The following is a 19,991-nucleotide window of genomic DNA, read 5'->3' on the forward strand; positions in this document are numbered from 1 at the left end:
AGAAATGTGCTTTGTTTTCTGTGACATGGTGATGCTTTGGGGAGAGGAGGGAGGCTGTCAATGTCTGCCTTTGTGTAGCATACCTGGAATTCCTCAGTGGTCTCGCATCTAAGTACTACATCCATTTGGTATGTTGGTTAAGAGCTGTGGATTCTGATCAGGAGAACCAGGTTTGATTCCCACTTCTCCACATGCAGCCAGCTGGGTGATGCTGGATCAGTCACAGTTCTCTCAGAGCTGTTCTCTCAAGAGCAGTTCTCTTAGAGCTCTCTCAGCCCCACCTCCCTTACAGGGTGTCTGTTGTGAGGAGAGGAAGGGAAGGAGATTGTAAGCCACTCTGAGTCTCCAAGTGAAGGGCAGGGCATACATCCAACTCTTTAGATGAAGAAGAGTCTGACCCTGCTTAGCTTCAGAGATCTGATGGGATTGGTCTACATATGCTAGTGTACCGCTTTAGAATGATTATTTATTGGTCACCTCATGATTTCATCTTGTGAAATGTGTTTCTATAGAAACCACATCCAGCTGGTAGCTCAGGGCATTGACTTTATGAAAATGTATCGGTATTGATACAAGCGAGGGAACAATTTTAAACAGGGGCATACTAAGAGAACGAGAATAAGTTGCCTTGCTTTCTACTTAATCATATTAACCATTCGCTGCATTCATTCTCTGCATGTTGCCAAAGTCTTTGAGGGGCTTCCTCCTGCAGAAATATGATTTTAAAATGGGAATTCTTGCACAGCACTTATTCATTTTGGCCATCTTGCAACAGACAGAAAAATATTAATAGAACAGGCCAAGAATTCTCATTTGGGTAAAGAAGTAAGGACACTTTCAGAGGAGAAATGGGAGGTACTGGAGAAATTTTCCTCTTCATGTCTTCCTGTTGATCCTCTTGTATAAGTATTTTTGTCTCCCTTACAGCAAGAGTTTGTGAAGTAAGATAAAGTGAGAAAGCTCATATCCTGCCACAAATTTTGTTAGTCTTTAAGGTGCTCTTTACAGACTCTTGCAATTTTCTACTGCTATAGTCGGACTAACATGGTTACCCATCTTGATCTGCTATTTTGGGAAATGTATGGGTGAGGTCATACATGGGGCAAGATAAGATCAAGTTTTGCCCTTAGTTGGCTCCCAGTGAATGTGCATTAGTATCCCACAGAGCTACAATTTGCAGCCATGACATCTTGTGTACGTTTGTGATAGTCTAAATAGGCAGAGAGACAAGTTTAGAAAACAATTTTATTAGACAAATTATTTAGACAAATTATACACAGAAAGCTCTGCCACTTGTAACTGAGGCCTCCAAAATGTGTTTTGTATATCAGTATAATAGGCAACACATTGAAATAATTGGTTTATCACTAAAGTCACCGCAACATCTGGTATATCCCTATAGCTTGCTGTAAAGAAATTTCCTTTTGTCCTTTTTTATTTTTAAAAATCAGTTGTGTAGGAGCTCATGAATGTTACAAGGGGGAAACAAGTTGTGCATGCTTTTAAACACTTGTACCCTGGAAACAAAATGGCCTTGTTGCATGATAAGAAAATTGTTCTGCCTTACACAGTAGACAATATTATGAAGATTTCATACAAAAAACAGTGACAGTACAAGATGCTCTCCCAGAACAGAATTAAGCATCAAAAACAGAAGAGATCTGAAGAATATACCTTGAAATTTTTCTCCTAAAGCAGATCACCTAATTGGTTCCTACAGTCAAGTCCTAGCCACAGAATTGAGTTAGGTTAAAATAAGTATTTTAAAATAAAAATAAAAAATAAAAACACAAGATAAGTTGGCTTGCTTTCTACTTAATTGCATTTTAGTTTTTAAGGATTACAACTGAAAGCTCATTTTACGTTCTAAACAGGTAAGATTGTTAGCTTCAAAAATGCCAGAGTGCCAAAGGAGGCACTGTTTTCGTTGTCATCAGTAGACTGTTTATCATTCTATACAATTGGCACTCACATCAAAAATACATTTATAATTGAATATGTAATAAAGATTTAAACAATAGCCCATTCTTTTACTTTTTTCTTTTCTATTCTTGGAGTAAGATAGGATTGCAATTAAGGCCACACCGATATTTTGCAACAGCTCCCCCTCCCCCACGCTTGCAATAATTAATAGTATTGATTTTGAAAACAAAGATTTATTAACCCTTCCATGATCTGTTTTTCAAGACCTTGAAAGCAAAAATCAGCTGTCCCTGGATGAGGTTTCTACCTAAAAGTGTTACCCATTTTGCCAAAGCAGTTCAAAAATAAAATGATCAACGTTAACCCTTATACACTGCCAAAAAGCCAATGCAAAAACTTAAATCAATGAGTTACATCTAGGTACAAACATTACATTGCCCTGGATGTTCTAATAAAAAAGTATAAAATATGCTCTATCAAACAATGCAAATCAGAATAACATTAAAGCACCCTGCCTTTTCTTTGAGAAAAGACCCCCCTGCCCCATACATCTTTCCAGTATACAACACGTTTTTACTAAAGCTTTATTAGACAAATTGCAGTAGCATCAGCTGCCATTTTATAGATATATACATGTGTATATATATACATATACCAAGGTATGTATATGTATATATACATATGTATGAGATACTAATTTATTTAACAGAACAGAGGCTTCTGCCATATGATACAGTTTACTGTACATAAGAAAAAAACCCTTTTAAACACTGTACAATCACATAAAGGTCATATGCACTGTTGCAGTGCAGAAGTAGGTCTAACTGTAGTCTTTACTGGCATAGCAATGGCTTCTTGAAATCCTACAAAAATTGCATTCTCATAAGGTGGCCTGAATGGTTTCTCCCTTCTCTTTCTCCTTTCTTTTCTTTTGTTTTGTTAAAACTGCAAGGGTTTGCCTTTGGTCCACAGTTAAAAGGACGCACAACAGCAGTGAAGCACTGAATGAATGCAGCAGAACAAAGAGAAAAGACTGACGTTATTGCAATTAATCAGGCTTAAAAGGATAAATAACCCTCTATCTTTGATGAAGACTCAATGCCCATTTCCTATACTTCAAGTATATGAAATGTGTATTAACAGAATATTAATGGAATTGGAATTCTTAAAAAATTGTGGCTCAGGTTGCATTCCCTATATCACTTTCAGAGCAATTCCCTTGACCGTAATGAGTTGGTTTCAACATTAGGGCCATAGTATATTCTAGAGAACTCTTATTCTGGAGTCACAGCAGTTCAGTCAGTGAAACTCCTCAAAAGGAGCTGGGTTGAAAATCACGGCCTCAAGTAGTATCAGAGAGAAAGTGAGAAAGAGGAGGGGGAGAGGAAGGATAGTGAGTTGTTACTAATACTCCTGATTTCTTTTTAAAAAGTTACATCCATGTTAGTCCCACAATATCACAGCTGCTCCTTGCAAAGGGAGTCCTAAAAAGAAACAGTGACAAAACGCTGTTTGGAACTTTATATGGAGGTGCCTCGGTCTGGGTCATTACCGATGTTGAGCCCTAAGGTTGGAGTTGGTTGATATGGGATTGAGGACATTGTTTTGATAGGACTTCTGAAAAAGCCCCCGTTTGGTGCCCTGTGCCTAAAAGGGCCAGTTCGGTGCTCAGGAACACTGCCAAAAGAGAATCCAGAAGCAGCTTTAGCTGAAAGTGTACGACTAAGAGTCTGGATCTGTTCTGGTATGAAGGTTGTAGTAGTGATATGAGTGTTCCTGAAGTCACTGATTTGCTCCAGTGCTTGGCGAGTTGGTAAAGTGTCAATGTCCAGGGGAGTCAAATCAATGGACGAGGTGGAAAACTGTTTATGGGGGCTCTCGTCATCTGTGCAGAGGCTGTTCACACGTCTGTGGAGATGTTCCAGATCGATTTCTTTGTCATCCTGGATGAAGAAGAAAAAACAGATGAAAAAAGGCAACTTATTCATGGTTGTGAGGGGAAATAAACTTAAATGGAATAATCTGGACTTGTTCAGATGAGGAAAACAAGGCTTGCTAGATGTGACTAGGCTCAGAGAGGACCCAACTATCCTTTGCCAAACCATCTTCCAAGTCTGAAGAAAACATACAGACAAATATTGGGTTAATTTACAACCACCGAGGCAGGATGTAAATATCTGCGACAACTCTTTCCTGCAGGTTGGAACTGAGTGGTTTAGAAGGAAGACAAGTGTACTTTGCCCTTCTAAGGCATTCATCTCAGAATGTAGCATCTTCAGCACTTGGCTATAGATGTTACAGACAGATGCTTAGAGGGAAAGTGAAAATTAGGAGCTAGAATGCTCATGATTCAGAGCAATGACAAATGGATAACAACTACTTTTGCTTAATGAAGATGAAGTATAGTGTAAACCTGGATGGTGAGGGAAGAAGGAGCATGAAAGCTTCTGTTTTCTGTCTGTAGATCACACTACAACTCTAAATGTGGTGTATTTTGCTGCCTCATATTGGGGAAGGATAAGTAAGAAAACAGTGGTAAGTTAACAGTGAAGGCATGTCTGCCACCTCTTAGCTCTATCAGCTCTGAGAATACTGTTGATAGTGAGTGGACATGTGTGCTTTGCACTGTGATGTTCCAACTGTGGCTTGACAAAGCATTCCCCGCCCCCCCACCTCGAGTCACTCTGAGATTCCTGTTCATTTATCATTCGTGACAGTTAGTATTCTACAAAAAACAATGTCTGGCTTCCTAAGTGGACTGTTCGGTAAATTATGTATTGGTATTGGATTACTATTTTAACTCTTTGAGATATGAATTCTGGTGCAACCCTTGTGATCAGTATGATTACAATAATCTTTGCATGCAGATCCAGGGGAAAAAAAGGTATGACCCAGGAAATGGATTATCCCTTGTTCTGGGGATCTACTTCCCTTAAGAGAGCAGGTTTATAACTTGGAGCTACATGCCCTGGAACATCTAGATTAGATTACTGCAATGAGCTCTACATGGGTGCAGACTGTTTTGTCTCATCTGGGACTGTCTCCTTGAAGACTGCATGGAAGCTGTGAGTGATACATAATGCTAAGGCCAGAGTCCTGAATGGGTCATAGGAACTATATCACTCTAGTCTTATTCCATCTACACTGGCTGGCTTCCAATTTACTTTTGGGCTCAATTTTAGGTGCTGGTATTGATCTTTAAAGTCCTGTACAGGCTAGGACCTACATAGTTTAAGGACTGCCCGCTTCCATATGAACCGACTATACACTCCAGTCTTCTTCAGAAGGCCTGCTTCAGTTGCCCCGCCGTCTGAAGTTAAATGGGTGGCAACTCAAGAAGAGGCTTTCTCCATTATGGCACCAAAACTTTGGAACTCTCTCCCCATGGAGGTTGGTTTGCCTACATCTATTTGTGTCTTTTTGATATCAGGTGCAGACTTTTTTGTTTTATCAGGCAGACCACCAATGATGGTTACTTGTCCTTCTAGTGTTTGTGTTTTTAATTGAATTATTTTATATTTTAACCATATTTTTGTTTAACTATTTTAATGTTTTTTATGTTCACCAATTTGGGGATCCTGATCAGGTGAAAAGGTTGCATTAAAATGTTTTAAATAAATAAATTTCAAATTCCTATAGATTGGTAGCAAATTTGAAAATGTTAGCAGTAACGTGTAGCTGTATATAAAACCAAGACTGTTCAATTTTCAGTGAGATCAGGGCCTTAAGATTTCCTTGACTCTGATTATTTCTATTATTTGTATTATGCAGAGGCAGGCATCTGTAGAATTCACACTTCATTCTTCTTTGCAGATGGAATTATCAATGTGGTTAAGACCAATAAGGGATCACAGCATAACAGCTATGAATTTAGACATTTGGTGTATTTTCATGTGAGATCTTTCTCTCTCTCTGTTTTGCTATCAATCTCACCCAGTTTGAAATAACCACAAGCAAATAGACATGGATTACTTTGACAACATACTTCTCACTGCATAAAAGCCTGTTTTGTATGCTAGACTAGTAAAATGTCAGTTATAGTTATGAACAACTGGTATGTGCGCATGCCTGTTTACAAGAAGCTGGGTTTGATCACTAGATTACAAACAGATTTGTTCTTCTAGGTGTTAAAACAAAAATGCTTATATTCAAAGCTATATCCAAATAATGGTTATTTATTTTGTTATCGCACCAACATAAAACACCTAGTGTTTTCATAGGGCACTTCCTGGGACTGATTTTCTCAAAAAAAACTATAGTGACCAAAATGCTGACATATCAGACATTTTTACAAGCCAGATGCTTCCTGTGTGCTGGTCTAAACTGACTGTGGCTTAATTCAAATGTACTAATAGGGTCATCAAAGAGGTGCAGAGGAAGTGTTGTCAGATCTCTCCCCCTGGCCACTGGTGGGGGATAGGGCAGGGCTGCCAGATCCAGGTTGGGAAACTCTTGGGAGATTTGTGGGTGGAGCCTGGAGAGAGCAGGGAGCAATGCTCCACCCTCTAAAGTTTCTACTTTCTGCAGGAGATCTGATCCCTGTAGTCTGAGCTGCAATTCTGGAGGCTCCTCAAGTCCCACCTGGAGGCTAGCATCCCTAGTGGGGAGAAGAGGGCAGAAATGAAAAAATGGCACCTCTAAATTACTTGGTAAAAGTACTTTTCATTGACTTGCTTCCTGTCTATAACTGTCACTGGGGAATCTCATGTGGGCATGGCTGTTCTCCTTAGGGACCTTTCAGCATGACCAGGTCTTTTGTGTAATCACAATGCATTCTTTCTATTTCTTGTATATCTTCCCTTGTGGTTCTGTTCATGTCTCAGGGCTGGATAGAGCACAGAAGACAGCATAGGCAAGGAATAGAGGAACTGTGAAGACAAGTAAAATCAGTGCTGGATCAAACTCTGTGGTGGCCCCTAAGCAATTGAAATCTTGGAGACCCCCTCACAAATTATCTCAGAGTCTGAATGCCTGCCCCACCACCCATGACCCCTACTGCAGACTGCAGGCATCTTCTTAAAAAGCCCCTTTTACTAAGCTGCGGGGGAAAGGCAAAGGGAGGCAAACTTGGCAACAACACCACCACCAGCCACACCGGGCAAGCTGGGCATAGAGCAGCTGTTGCTGGCTGTGTGCAGGCTGGGAGGGTGGCAAGCAGTGCCAGCCTGAGGGTGCATGGTGTCCCAGGCAGGCTCCCTGTCTGTTGCCCCCCGCTGCCTCCTGCTCACAGCGCCATGCTCTGTCGCCCCCCCTCCCCCCCGAAGTGTGACGAGGCTGGGCCTTACCGGCTTTGAGGCAGCCGGCATCTGTGCTTCGGGGGGCGGGTGGAGCATGGCGGAAGGGAAGGGAGGGGGCTGGCAGCAGAGGCCGCAGCAAGCTTCAAGGGGGCAGAGCACGGTGGAAGGCAAGAGAAGGGGGCTGGCAGTGGCGGCAAGTTTTGGGGGGGCGGTCAGAGTGCAGCGAAAGGGAAGGAAGGAGGCTGGCGGTGGTCAGCAGCGGCAGAGAGTTTTGGGAGGTGGGGGGGGCGGTTGGAGTGCAGTGAAAGGGAAGGAAGGGGGCTGGCAGTGGCTAGTGGTGATGAGCTTTGGAGGGATGGGGAGCAGGTGGAGAATGGCAAAAGGGCAGGGAGGAGGCTGGTGGTGGCTGGCAGCAGCAGCGGTGGAGACAGGGAAGAGGCAAACTAGGTGGTTGTCTTGGGCACTGGGAAGGGGGGAGCCCAATTTGGCACCCCCACCTTCCTGGCACCCTAGGCAACCGCCTAGTTTGCCTAGTGGTCAAGCCGTCCTTGGCTGCAAGCAGGGGGGAAATGGGGGTGAGGAAGCTAGCCCGGGGGCCCATAGGCCAGTGCCTACTTAGCCTAATTGTTAATCCAGCTCTGAGTAAAATAAATGGGGAAGAATGAGAAAACTTCACAAAAGTCTCCGATGTGGGAAATGTTGGGCCCTGTTGATAGAGCAGGAATGGACAAACAAGGGAGATTTGAATTTGGGGTGGAGGCCATACAGAGTTGCCAGGTATGTCCTGGCAACCATCAGGGGGTCTTAGTGGCAAAAAACCTAGCCATTTTTACTACAGGATTTTTGCCCCAGATACCAGAGCATCCCTGGCAACATGATGGCATCACTTCTGGTGCAGGTCAGAGATGACATTTCTGTGTTGCTGGTGACACAGGCCTAAGTCTAGTTTTCCTGCTTGTAAGTCCCCCCCCCCCAACATCTGGCTGATCGGCACCAGGGGAGGGGCCCTGAAGCAGGGGATCCCCTGCCACTAGCTGGGGCCTAAGAAGAAGATGACGACATTGGATTTATATTCCGCCCTCCACTCAGAGCGGCTCACAATCTCCTTAATCTCCCTCCCCCACAACAGACACCCTGTGAGGTGGGTGGGGCTGAGAGGGCTCTCACAGCAGCTGGCCTTTTAAGGACAACCTCTGCCAGAGCTATGGCTGACCCAAGGTCATTCCAGCAGGTGCAAGTGGAGGAGTGGGGAATCAAACCCGGTTCTCCCAGATAAGAGTCCACACACTTAACCACTACACCAAACTGGCTCTCTGAGCAACCTGAGGCCTTATAGACTTCAAATATTGACTTTAAAATTGAACTGTCAAAATCTTTGGCTTCTGATCTCTAAGAAGATATTAATTCAGAGCTAGGGATCTGTCTGGCATAGGTATCTGAAAGTTCTCTCAAGGTTATCAGGATTTTAGATTGAAATCTGAGATATACGCATTTTCAAACAGGGTTTTGCCTTGGGTTTGATGCTGTTGGGAAATGCTACCCCCCCCCCCCCACTTCCTCACAGCTTTGTAGTGCATTTGTGTACCTCCTGGAGTTTCTCCAGTTCCCCTCTGATCTCTCCAAAGTCTGTTTTGCTCCAAAGTTTTGAGAAGGATTGCGGCAAAGCCTGGACGTGCATCAGTTAGCTGGGAAAGTCCATATTTTCTTGGTCCTGCGTTCAGCCATTATCCCCTCTCCCTGCTACTGTTTATTTTAATCAGTAACTGAGTATTGTTATATCTATGTAACATTATAACAGTATGTGTAACAAGATCTCCAGTACCTTTTGTTGCATAGACTTAAAAGGAAAGCCATACCTTTGCAATGAAAGGGGATAGAGACTAAAAAATCCTGGAAATTCAAAAAACAAACTGGTACACATATTGTTATAATGTTATATCAATATAATGATATTCAGCTTCAATGTTTTTTAAAGAAATGGAAAAGCTTTCAGCCGAGGCAGTGGACGTCACTTGTTACCGGCCTCCCCCTTTCATTCCATCCCAGTGCTATAAGAACTGCTGGACCTGGACAATAGGCCATGTCTGTGAGACAGAACCTGCCATTTTAGTCTCTATTGTCACTCTGTAGTTTTAGATATTATATATTTTAAACTGGTCTTTTATTGTTTTTATTGTTGATTGCTTTTATAATGTAACCTGCCCTGAGCCTGTCCTATGGGAAGGGCGGGCTAAAAATCGAATAAAATAAAATAACTAACTAACTAAAACCATGTAGAAAGCCCTACTGTTGCTCCATATGCTGGTTTCTGTGTGGAAAGCACCTTGAAGTATTTATGAGAAATGCTGCACATGCATACATGTATGCAGCATTTCTTATGTGAGTTTTTGCAGCACATAAGATTTTTTTTAAAAAAGTAGTGTTTTATAGTTAAATGGCAAAAGGTGTTTTTCTTATCGCACTTAAGAAAGTAACGTGACATGTAGAATTAACTGCATTATTCTTATTCAGTACCAATACATGCTCAATTAAATTCCTTGCAGGAAAAGTTTGTTCTAATGTCTGCTGGCATGCCTTGGTAGCCAATCTTTCAACTTTCATTCAGACCAGTACCTTCAGACTGCACTGGCTGTTATTATTTATTTATTTAAAAGATTTATATCCCACTCTCTCCAGAATCTGTTCAACTTGGGCATTTACTGAATTAACTTTAATGTATTATGGGCTTGCTTAATGTCGTCTGTTTTTTTTTTTAATTCTTCCCCAAATTTCAATTTAAAAATCCACAAGCACTGATGATTGACATGCTCAAAAGTTAGCAAAACAGGAAACCAACATAGTTGCACATCACAAGCATTACACATGTTTTAGCTTTCTATATTGTGTTCTTTCCAAATTAATCTTCAATTTTGCTATGTGTGACTCTGTCTTCCAAGATTTTGAGGGCTAATGTGGTGTAGTGGTTAGAGCATAAGCCCAGGACCTGGGATGACTGGGTTTGAGTTGACCATGGAAGCCCCCCAGGTGACCTTGGGCCTGTCGCAATTCCTCAGCCTAAACTATCCTCACAAGGTTGTTGTTGTGAGGATTGTGTATTGGGAAGGGGGACAATGTGAAAAGCTGCTCTGAGTCCAACCTGAGAGAAAAGTGGGATACAAGCACATATATAACAACATCTTTGCTTTCAGAGTTTCAGATTCTACTATTGGTTAGTCATCAACTCAGATGAATGGCTACACTTCGTTCCATATCTGAAAAATATGTCAAATCTGGTTGGTATGTTAACAAAGTGGCATGGTTGCAACATTTAGAAGGACACAAACCACTATGAGTATCTCTCCACGAGATGACCATTTGTATGCAGAAATGCCTACATGGGTCAAGCTGCTACAGACTACATCAGTGCAGCTCACCATTTCCATTGTGTGTATATTCTTCAGTGGTATCCACTTGTTCAAAATCAGCATATGTCACATGCAAGCAGCTTGCAATATGTGTGCATGTGTATGTGTGAGGTTTCACATGGTTTATGGTTAGCTGGCAACCACACTGCAATAGTAACAAGAACAAAGCCCGAGTTTGAAAGCTTGCAACGTTTTAAACAATTAGGTGGTCTAAAAACCATTTTCACTTAATTTGAATCTGATATAGATTAAGACACTCTAACAAAAGTTTGACTCCAAAAACCTCATTTGTCCGAAAATATGCACTGAAGATCCACCTTGTCATTATAGAAATGAACATTCTTAATCTCTGTATTACTCTTGGTGAAATCCATTCATTCTTCTTGGCCACCACTGATGTCTCATCATGTATCATTCTGTGACAAGTGAGATGCCACAGGACTCAGAAGTGATATTGATAGAAGAACTCACATTTCAATCATTGACTAAAGGTCTGACAAGTGTGAAAGATTTGCATTAAAGGAGTTGCTCCTATGAGATGTAAAGCTATCATGAACTAAAACATAACAATAAGAGTCAAAAGTCAGAATAATAATATAGTTAATTGAAGCTAACTGAATGATCAAAAAGTCTGAAATTAGATTATAACCTAGTGGCTGGATTCCATGGAAAAGAAGGGATCTGTGTCAACACAGTGAGAATTCCTTATCTCTCTCCTCCTGTTGCAGCCCAAAATACCCTCCAGAATGCTGTGTGGAGGAAGGGCAGAGGATCCTGAGGAAAAGTATGAGTGGGGACTCATGCATGAGTGGGGAGGGGGTTTGCAGGAGGCAGAAGGAATCACTAAAAATTGCCCCACATCAGCAATACTCCCTCTAAGCTGTGGAGTCTTGTGAGCAAAAATTCCACTTTGTTAGCTATTGGCATTAAAGTTATGAACTACTGCATAAATTAGTCTGCTCTGGGGCCATTTTCCCTGAGCTAAGACAAAAATGTGTGAGAGCTGGAAGCTGTGAGCTAGCTCACACTAACTCAGTTTAGAGGGAACACTAAGCATTTTCCTGCTAGATCCAAGCCAGTATGCTTTCAATTTTAAAACTAATTAAATATAAAACTTGTGGCATTTTCACAACTGATACCTAAGGACACTTTCCAGTCCAGAATATCTCACCTGTGAATATTGTGCGCGAAAGCTAAAAACTGGGGGGAAAAGTCTTTGTAAAATGTTGGCAAGTCAACGAAACTTCATTTGATTTATGGTAGCAGGAAGTTAAAAAAAACCCCTATTTAAGCATAAGGCTGGCCAGATACATGATATGGTGAAATATCTGCTCTGTTGGCCCCAGAGAGTAAAAGCAGATTCTGGCCTAATATCAGCAGTGAAGATCAGCTTGCAGACTGGGCTCCTGTTCCTGGTGTTATATCCACGGGGAGAGTCATGTTGCTCACCTACAACAAGAGCTCCGGAAGTCAAACAGAGCCTGCAGAAATCACAGCAACTGTGATCACACGGTTCCCAGTCATACATTTAATAACAATCCCACATCACTAACGTGTGTGTAGATTTTTGTTCTAATATAGCATCACTTTTGATGGTAGTTCTAATTACTAAAAAGTGGCATGGTGTTTGGCTAGCCCAGTGGTCTTTAGCTCAGGGGCTGGAGCCCTCGGGTGTGTCACTTATCTCCCCATGCGAGTCCTCATAGTTGCCATTTTTGCTCTCTTTTGGAACAACCTGATTGCATAGGAAGCTAGGATGCTATGCTACCTGGCTCTCTTTGCATGCATTCATGCATGCTGAGAAGAGCAGGAGGACAGCAAGATGACAGTAGTAGAGAGGATTCTTCCATGAGCTCTGACCATTGATTTATTACTCACTACAAGATGCCTGTTTGTCTGGGCTTTCCTATTTCCAACCAGCCCCATATCTAGAAAATTTTAGGTAAGGGGGACCAAGGCTTAGTTCAGTAGAGCTCACTAAATCATAGGGTTGTTGTCGTTAGGGAAATAAAAGATTTAAGTGTTTTTTAAATTGGGGGTGGGGGATGTAATGTGGGCAAGAGAGCAGAAGCCTGACACCTTCTCTGAAAGCTGGCATCCGATCAATCACCAGTAAATAGAAGCAAGTCCAGGTGGGTGGGTGGGAAAGAAAAATCCTCTAGCATTAAAGCCAGGGGATTGAGGTTGCCTTTAAAAAACCCACTCACCTTGCAGATGTCTCAACTGGCTTGTGCAATGCAGTGACCAGCTGCAAGGAGCCTTTTTGCAAAGTGACTGGTCAGGGAAGCCATGGTGGCAGCTGTCTTCTGAATGCAAAAGACTTTTCTTCGGCACGGAGGGATGGTGCTTGCCTGTGTGCATGCACATGTGTATGTTGACTGAGTGAGTGTGTGTGTATGTAGAGAGAGGGTTTCCCTCCCTCCCTCTCTCTTTAAATCTCTGCATCCATCCCTGAATTTCCTGTTGACTGCCTCCCAGCAAGCCAGGCAGGCGCTTTAAAAGGGGGAGGCGGGAAACTCAGGTGTTTGAGGAGGGTGCCTGGCTATTTGTGGAGGGTGTCCATTTGTGGGACACCCCTGTGGGTATGGGCCTGTTTTCCAATTCCTTTGGTCTGCAGCCCATGGTACTGGCATTGGCAGCAATGAGGTCATAATTCTGGCTTTCCCTCTTCTTGTCACATGACTTCCTCTTGCATGCTTGCTCCTCAGCGAGTCCCAGGTTTGCAAATGCTGAAAACCACTGAGTTAGCTTGTCTTAATTTTTTTTTAAAAACTGCCCACATAAACATATTTTTAAAGGCTTCCTCTGTTAGCTCTTATTTGGCTCCCTTTCTTCTTTCACTCAGTTTCTTTAAAATTTGGAATTTTGCAAGTCTCTGCAGTGTCACTGTTGAGTCTGTTACATCCCAGAATGATACATTATCTCAGCTGATGTCAGAAAGAAAATAAAAGGAAAAGCTTAGTGATATTCTCCCAAATGCCACCCCACGACCCACACTTTGACCCCTGAAGACATCAAAATGAGACACCACTCACAGGATGGTTTGTGCATAGCTCCATAAAATGATTGTTCCTCTTCCTTCACGCGTCCCTTGATCAACAGTGAAATATTCAACAATGGGGACATTTAAATTATCACCAGGCTTCAGAGTTTACATCCCATTGAGATTAATGGGGACAGGTCACACTTCTCTCAGAGCTATTGTTTAAGGCTGTCTGCAGACACAAGCAGACATGACTGCATGGGTTACTTTGGTTCACAACTGGAAAGTTATCTTCACAACCATAAGGCAATTTTTCAGTACAAAAAAAAAAGGAGTGAGAAGAAGCTTGCATTCTGGAACACAAGGCAGCCCTTGGATAAGTTGGCCTAATATCGCCTCCAATTTGGGGCTCTAGAAGAGCCAATGGATTTCATGGATCATCAAAATGAATGTTAAGAAGATTAGTTTGTAACCTTTGCAGCACTGAATGAACCCTGTGCATTGAATAAAGAGGGTATTCAGTACATATTTTCATGCAAGGTTCCATTGATAAATGAAACTTTGCAGGGTAACCTGAATTCATCAACTCAGTTGCAAGCCTGCAAATCATATATTACATAACCAAGAGTACACTTCACAGGGTCTGGTCCCCCCACATTTTAAATGTTCAACATCTGAAGTGCCTAAGGAGCCTTTTTGACCTTGGGAGGTAAGTCACAAGGGTGAAGTTTGTACAGAGTCTCCTTTAAACATCAGTCTGATAAATCTGAACCCTAGGCTGATGGATACTGTCACACTTCCCCTTTTGTCAGTAGTCTGACATATACAAGACATATTTGCTATGAAAAATGGCTGCCTGAAAATGAGCAATTCAGAAATTTAGATCAATGCATCAAAACAGACAAGAAAACATGCTTTAAAATAAACACTTTCTGTGCTGTGTAAAATCAAGTGCAAGTTCACATTGAATTAATAGATGGTGATGAATTTTGTAAATGCGTTCCATTCTCTAAGAGAAAAATAGGTAGATGGGAATTTGGAAAGCCGATGAAAACAAATTAGGGCCGTTTCACGCATTATGTATGGACAAATCTGGTTTGGCACCATACAAGAATGACAGAGAGGGATTTAGTGAACTGCAGCTTACTGATGTGTGTACCTGAAACATTCCACTGCATTCACTTTTTAAATATATATTTGGAACATCCCAAAATATAATGTGTGAAGTGGTCCTATTAAGAATATTAAAGCAGTTAATAGATGCTTTTGTAGTAATGATGGTCCACAAAGGTGTTTGTTGCCTGGAGAGCTAGTAAATCAGATCCTAAGATCTGGACCCAAGTGGTCTAGATCCAGACAACCATTCAATTAGTTATGCATGCCAAAGAGGTTCAGGTCTTCTCAAACAATTTATTGTATTTTGGAAATGAGAGTATTTAGAAACAACTTGTGATATGGCATCGAGCTCTGCTGGTCAACAAACAATCCCACTGTTTAGGCCTATACCTCCGGATACAAATAACTCTTTGGTTCTCTTTCTACATTGAAATACACTGAAAAAAAAAATCAGTTTGCATCTTAGTTTGCACTTTTGTTAAGACCATCAATGCTCATTGGCTGTCATTGTTTAAACTAAATCACTGATTAAAGAGCTGAGACAGACTTAAAAGTTTAAGAATACAATACAGAGTTAGCCAGCTTAAATCACACCGATTGCAATGAGACTTGTGCCCATTTAACTTTTTAAAAATATCAATCCCTAAATATTTTAAAAAGCTTTGTGCTTTTTAAAGGAATACAACAAGCATTTTATTTTAATTAATGTTCTACCTTTTAACCAATTAATTAGTATATTGGCATATACTTGCATTTGTGGCTTTTTGAGATATGAGGGAAATATAAGAGAATTTACATTTTATTAGATAAAAATTATCACAAATTGTGGAAAGACTGTTTCCAATGTGTCCCCCCCCTTATTACTCTACTTTACCAGGATGAAAATGACTTTAGAGTAAGCAAGTTACATGTTCACTGATTAAAATTTTACCCAACTAAGTAATCAACTAAAGCTTTAATGGTTAATTTACCAATTAAACTAATTAAAAGTTTCAGCTATCAGACAACTGTAGAACATGGATCTTACCAACACCAAGAAAATATTAATTGCTCATTATTAATAATGCTTAATTATTATTTATAAAATTCAACAGAGAACAGTAATTTGGAGTAGCCATTATCCACTGCACAGTTATATGCAATTAAGTCCCACTGACATCAATGGCAAAAACTATGTAACTCTGTGTTGGACTCTGCTGTGATACCAACTTCTTCTTGAGACAAATATATTAAATTTTCACATTTTGGTGGTTAGACAGCTATGCATAGCATTTCAAAATACACATTTTCCTTCTCACCTCTAATGCTATGATGAAATGGAAGGGTCTCATACCTCTTTTGAAGGAACCCGAGAACCTTTTCTTTTATTCCACCATGTTTCCAACATTGCAATTAAACAGGAGAGAACAATTCCTGCTGCCAGTATGCAAAATACACCCGCAAAGCTCTTAATGTCCAAAGCCCCTCCTTTATATTTGGGATCCACAGAAGAGTACAGGTCACACTGGCCATTCTTTGGCCACCACTTATGCTTCAGTAGATCCATGTGTCCATTCTGCTGAAGTTCTAGAATCCTTGGGGAGAAACCACAAAATCATACCAAAGTCCGTTAGCAGCAAAGATGAACATACATCCCAAAGCCCAGATGGTTAGGAAAAGAAACCCAACCTTCTCAAAATAGGTGGTTCTGGTATCCAATTACAAGGCTACATCAATACCAACTAACTAATGCTTAATTTTTTAAATGACCAAGCTACAAAACTACCATCTATGCTCAAATTCCAGTTTATGTTGCCTTTAGTTACATTTAAGCCCATGAGAATTACATCCACATAATGGTTACAATCCACTGCAATTATGTGCCCCCTGACATCACTGGAGCTTAAGCATGTCTTACTCTGTGCCCACTGTGTTTAGGACTAGGATGCAATAGCTAAATGCTGCATGTCTAACCTACCGCTGCTGCTGACACAGCAGAAAATGAGTGGAAGGCCTGTGTAGGCTCAGAAAACATCAAGTTCAGAAAACATAAAACAGTGTGATGTGGAAGAACAGGGCACCAACACACTTTCACAGTCCATCCTGACTTTAATTGCACACAATGAACACTCAGCAGAGGCATGGCCACCTTAAGCTTTGCTTCTGGCGTGATAGATACCTACAGAATTGTCTCTATATTGCTGAATGATCGTACATTGTTTCACTCGATGCGGTTGATGGCCATGATGGCTGGCTGCAGCAGGGACTGTGGGATGTTCTGGGAAGAAAGATAAGTGGCTTTCCCTGAGCCGCTTCACACAGTTCTGGCTACAACAAAGAACCAGCACTGTGAGCATCTGAGCTCTAATTAAGACACTGCATGGGCCAGCCAGAACCCTTTAAAGTCCTGTTGCTTAGGATGTTCCCATCAAAATTATCTGGACTTGAGCAAACTTTAGCTGGTAATGCCTGTAGCCCTGTCTCTATTGCTTATGCTTTCATTCTTAAGATTCTAAGAGTAAAGACTGTTTTGCATGTAATTCTTTAAAATCTTGTGTATCAGCTAGAAAAAAGTCACATACCTTGCAACTGGTTAAATGGTGGCACTAATGGATTTGTGTATGTTATGTGTGCATCTCCTCTAGAAATAGCTACTTTCTATTTTATATTCCTTAAGTTGCATAATTCTTTGATTCTCATTAGTAAATTGATGTTCCATTTGCCAGTATAGTCCTTAATAACATCTTTCTTAACAGAAGACATTTGCGTGTAACGACGCACAAACATTAAGCTTCTGTTTTGAGCAGAGATAGATTCCTAATGGTATGCTCACTAATGGATTTTAATGGATAGGAAATAGCTCTTCCCAGATATCAAAAATAGGCAGTACTCAGAAATATGAATTTTATAGCTAAGCAGAAGAGTTGCAGATGTGGGAAGAGGTGATTAAACCTTTCATTTGCAGAAATTATATATCAAGGCCAATGATAGTAGAATCAAGGTGAGTTCTGTCTTTTTTTTAATGAGGGCCAAAAGTCAAACCTTCCACTATTCATAATCAGTGAAATATCCTAGCAATTTATTTCAGTCATTTAAGATTAGGAGTTAACATGTGCTAGGGTCTGTGAGCACAGGAGAAATCTATTGCATAGCTCTGCTGCTGCACAATTTGCCATTAATTTTCAAAGGGTTTTGCATGGGAGAATAATGGAGGACAGTTTGGAGGATAATATTAGTCACTGAAAACTGCGTGTTAAAAAAAGGGTCCTTACTATAGGCAATGTCAACCTTAATTTGACAGCAACCTTGCACTTCGTAATGTGTGGACATCCCACAAGGTGGCAGCCTCTGCACAAAAAAAGGCTTACATCACTGCTGCTCCCAGACTCCAGAACTGAAAATCCACCAGGCAGTAAAACATCATAAGACTTTAAACAAAGGGTTTTTTTTAGAGTTTGTTATTTTTAAACAGAGTTACCAATTAGAATAAACATCCTCATAATTTGTAAATGTGAGGGGTGCCCCCTTCTCACTCAAGAGACTAGCTGGTTAAACTTTTTGAAGTTTTGTGTTAAGAACACCTCCTGCTCCCAGTAAAAGAGATGTTTTGCAGTAGAGGGAAATGTGGCAAGATGGCTGCCAGCTTGAAAATCCAGTGTGGGTGGTGCTTTCTCTCCTGTGCAGGTACTTAAGGTCTGGGAGTGGCTGGAGATGCTGAAGGTCTAAGGACTTTTGGCTCTTATCTGGAGGGTTTTAGCCAAGAGTTGGAAGAAAACTCTCCTGGCAAAGAGAGGAGCAGAGAGAGTGAGAAAGAGAGATTAAGGCCCAAAACTACATGTTACATTCAACTTCGGTTGCCAATTCCCAGGTGGGTGCAGAGGATCCCCCAGTTTGGAGGCCCTCCCCCCACTTCAGGGTCATCAGAAAGTGGTGGGGGGAGGGAAGTATCTCCTGGACACTCCATTATTCCCTATGGAGACCAATTCCCATAGGGTATAATGGAGAATTGAGTTATGGGTATCTGGGGCTCTGGCAGGCCTGTTTTTTTGAGGTAGAGGCATCAAATTTGCAGTATAGCATCCAGTGCTTCTCAGAAAGCCTTCCAAGTTTCAAAAGGATTGGACCAGGGGGTCCAATTCTATGACCCCCCCCAAAAAGCAGGTTTTCCTATCCTTCATTATTTCCAGTGAAGGGAAGGAATTTAAAAGGTGTGTGGTCACTTTAAATGTGATGGCCAGAACTTCCTTTGGAATTCAACCATGCTTGTCACAACCTTGTTCCTGGCTCCACTACCAAAGTCTCCTGGCTCCATCCCCAAATTTCCCAGATATTTCTTGAATTGGACTTAAGGTTGTCAAGTCCAATCCAAGAAATCTCTGGGGACTTTGGAGGTGGAGCCAGGAGCAAGGGTGTGACAAGCATCATTGAACTTCCAAGGGAGTGGTGGCCATCCCATTGAAAGGGACCGCACACCTTTTTAAATGCCTTCCTTCCACAGGAAATAATGATGGGTAGGGGCACCTTCTTTGAGGGCTTGTAGAATTGGACCCCCTGGTCCAATCATTTTGAAACTTGGGGGGTATTTTGGGGAGAGGCACTGGATGCTATGCTGAAAATTTGGTGCCTACATCTCAAAACACAGCCCCCCCAGAGCCCCCGATAACTCCAGATCAATCCCCCATTATACCCTATGAGAATCTATCTGCACATAGGGAATAACGAAGTGCCCAGCAGACATTCCCCCCCCCCTTTTCTGGCTACTCTGAAGCGAGGGATTGGGAAGGGGAAAGGCACATGGGGGCTGTGGGGGTGGGGCTTCCCCCCGTCGGCCAGCTGACTGGGGGCGGGAAGGGGCCTGGGAAAGTGGGAGAACCCCCACTGGGACCTGGGGATTGGCAAGCCTAATTGGACTTGGCAACCCTGCATTTAACACATGATCCCGGTAGGGACTGCCAGCTGCAATTCCCCATGGGAATTCAATTCTAAAGTCTCACCTTCTAAAGTTCCTTCCCCTGAGTTGTGCCCCCAGTCTGAATTGGGCCTCTGTGACGCTTTAGAATTGAGCTCTCATGGGGAACTTGGCATCTTTCTGCCAGTCCTTGTTGGGATCATGTGTTAAATATAACATGTAAAGAAATCTATGTCCTGACAGGGAAAGTGAGCTAGGTATTTGAACTAGCTTTCTCACTAGCAGCACGTGTTGCCCTCTTGGAGGATGGGGGGGGGGGGGGAGAAAGAGAGCTGTGCAGCGGACCAGTGGGATGGGTGAGATATGATAATTAAATCAAATTAAAATCTTTTCTATGTGGTTTATGCGCACATTATCCCTTTTGAGATTCTCTCCATTGC

The 19,991-nt window shown here is 41.8% G+C and overlaps 1 protein-coding gene across 3 annotated transcripts in view; it reads right to left on the reverse strand.

Annotated features, from left to right (window-relative positions):
* Nucleotides 1–1,231: 1,231 nt before the first annotated feature.
* GRID2 (glutamate ionotropic receptor delta type subunit 2) overlaps nucleotides 1,232–19,991 on the reverse strand; it is a 1,226,781-nt gene continuing 1,208,021 nt past the window's right edge. For 2 of the 3 annotated variants that reach the window (XM_060247053.1, XM_060247052.1), the window contains 2 exons: nucleotides 15,997–16,237; nucleotides 1,232–3,866 (listed from right to left, as the gene is read on the reverse strand). In XM_060247053.1, coding sequence (XP_060103036.1) covers nucleotides 3,444–3,866; nucleotides 15,997–16,237 — 664 coding nt within the window. In that variant the 3' untranslated portion in view covers nucleotides 1,232–3,443. Of the gene's footprint in view, nucleotides 3,867–13,599; nucleotides 13,780–15,996; nucleotides 16,238–19,991 lie in introns of all 3 variants that reach the window. The other variant, XR_009555818.1, reaches the window with a different exon arrangement.

The sequence above is a fragment of the Heteronotia binoei genome, chromosome 9 (genome assembly GCF_032191835.1).
Source record: "Heteronotia binoei isolate CCM8104 ecotype False Entrance Well chromosome 9, APGP_CSIRO_Hbin_v1, whole genome shotgun sequence".
Lineage (NCBI taxonomy): Eukaryota > Metazoa > Chordata > Lepidosauria > Squamata > Gekkonidae > Heteronotia > Heteronotia binoei.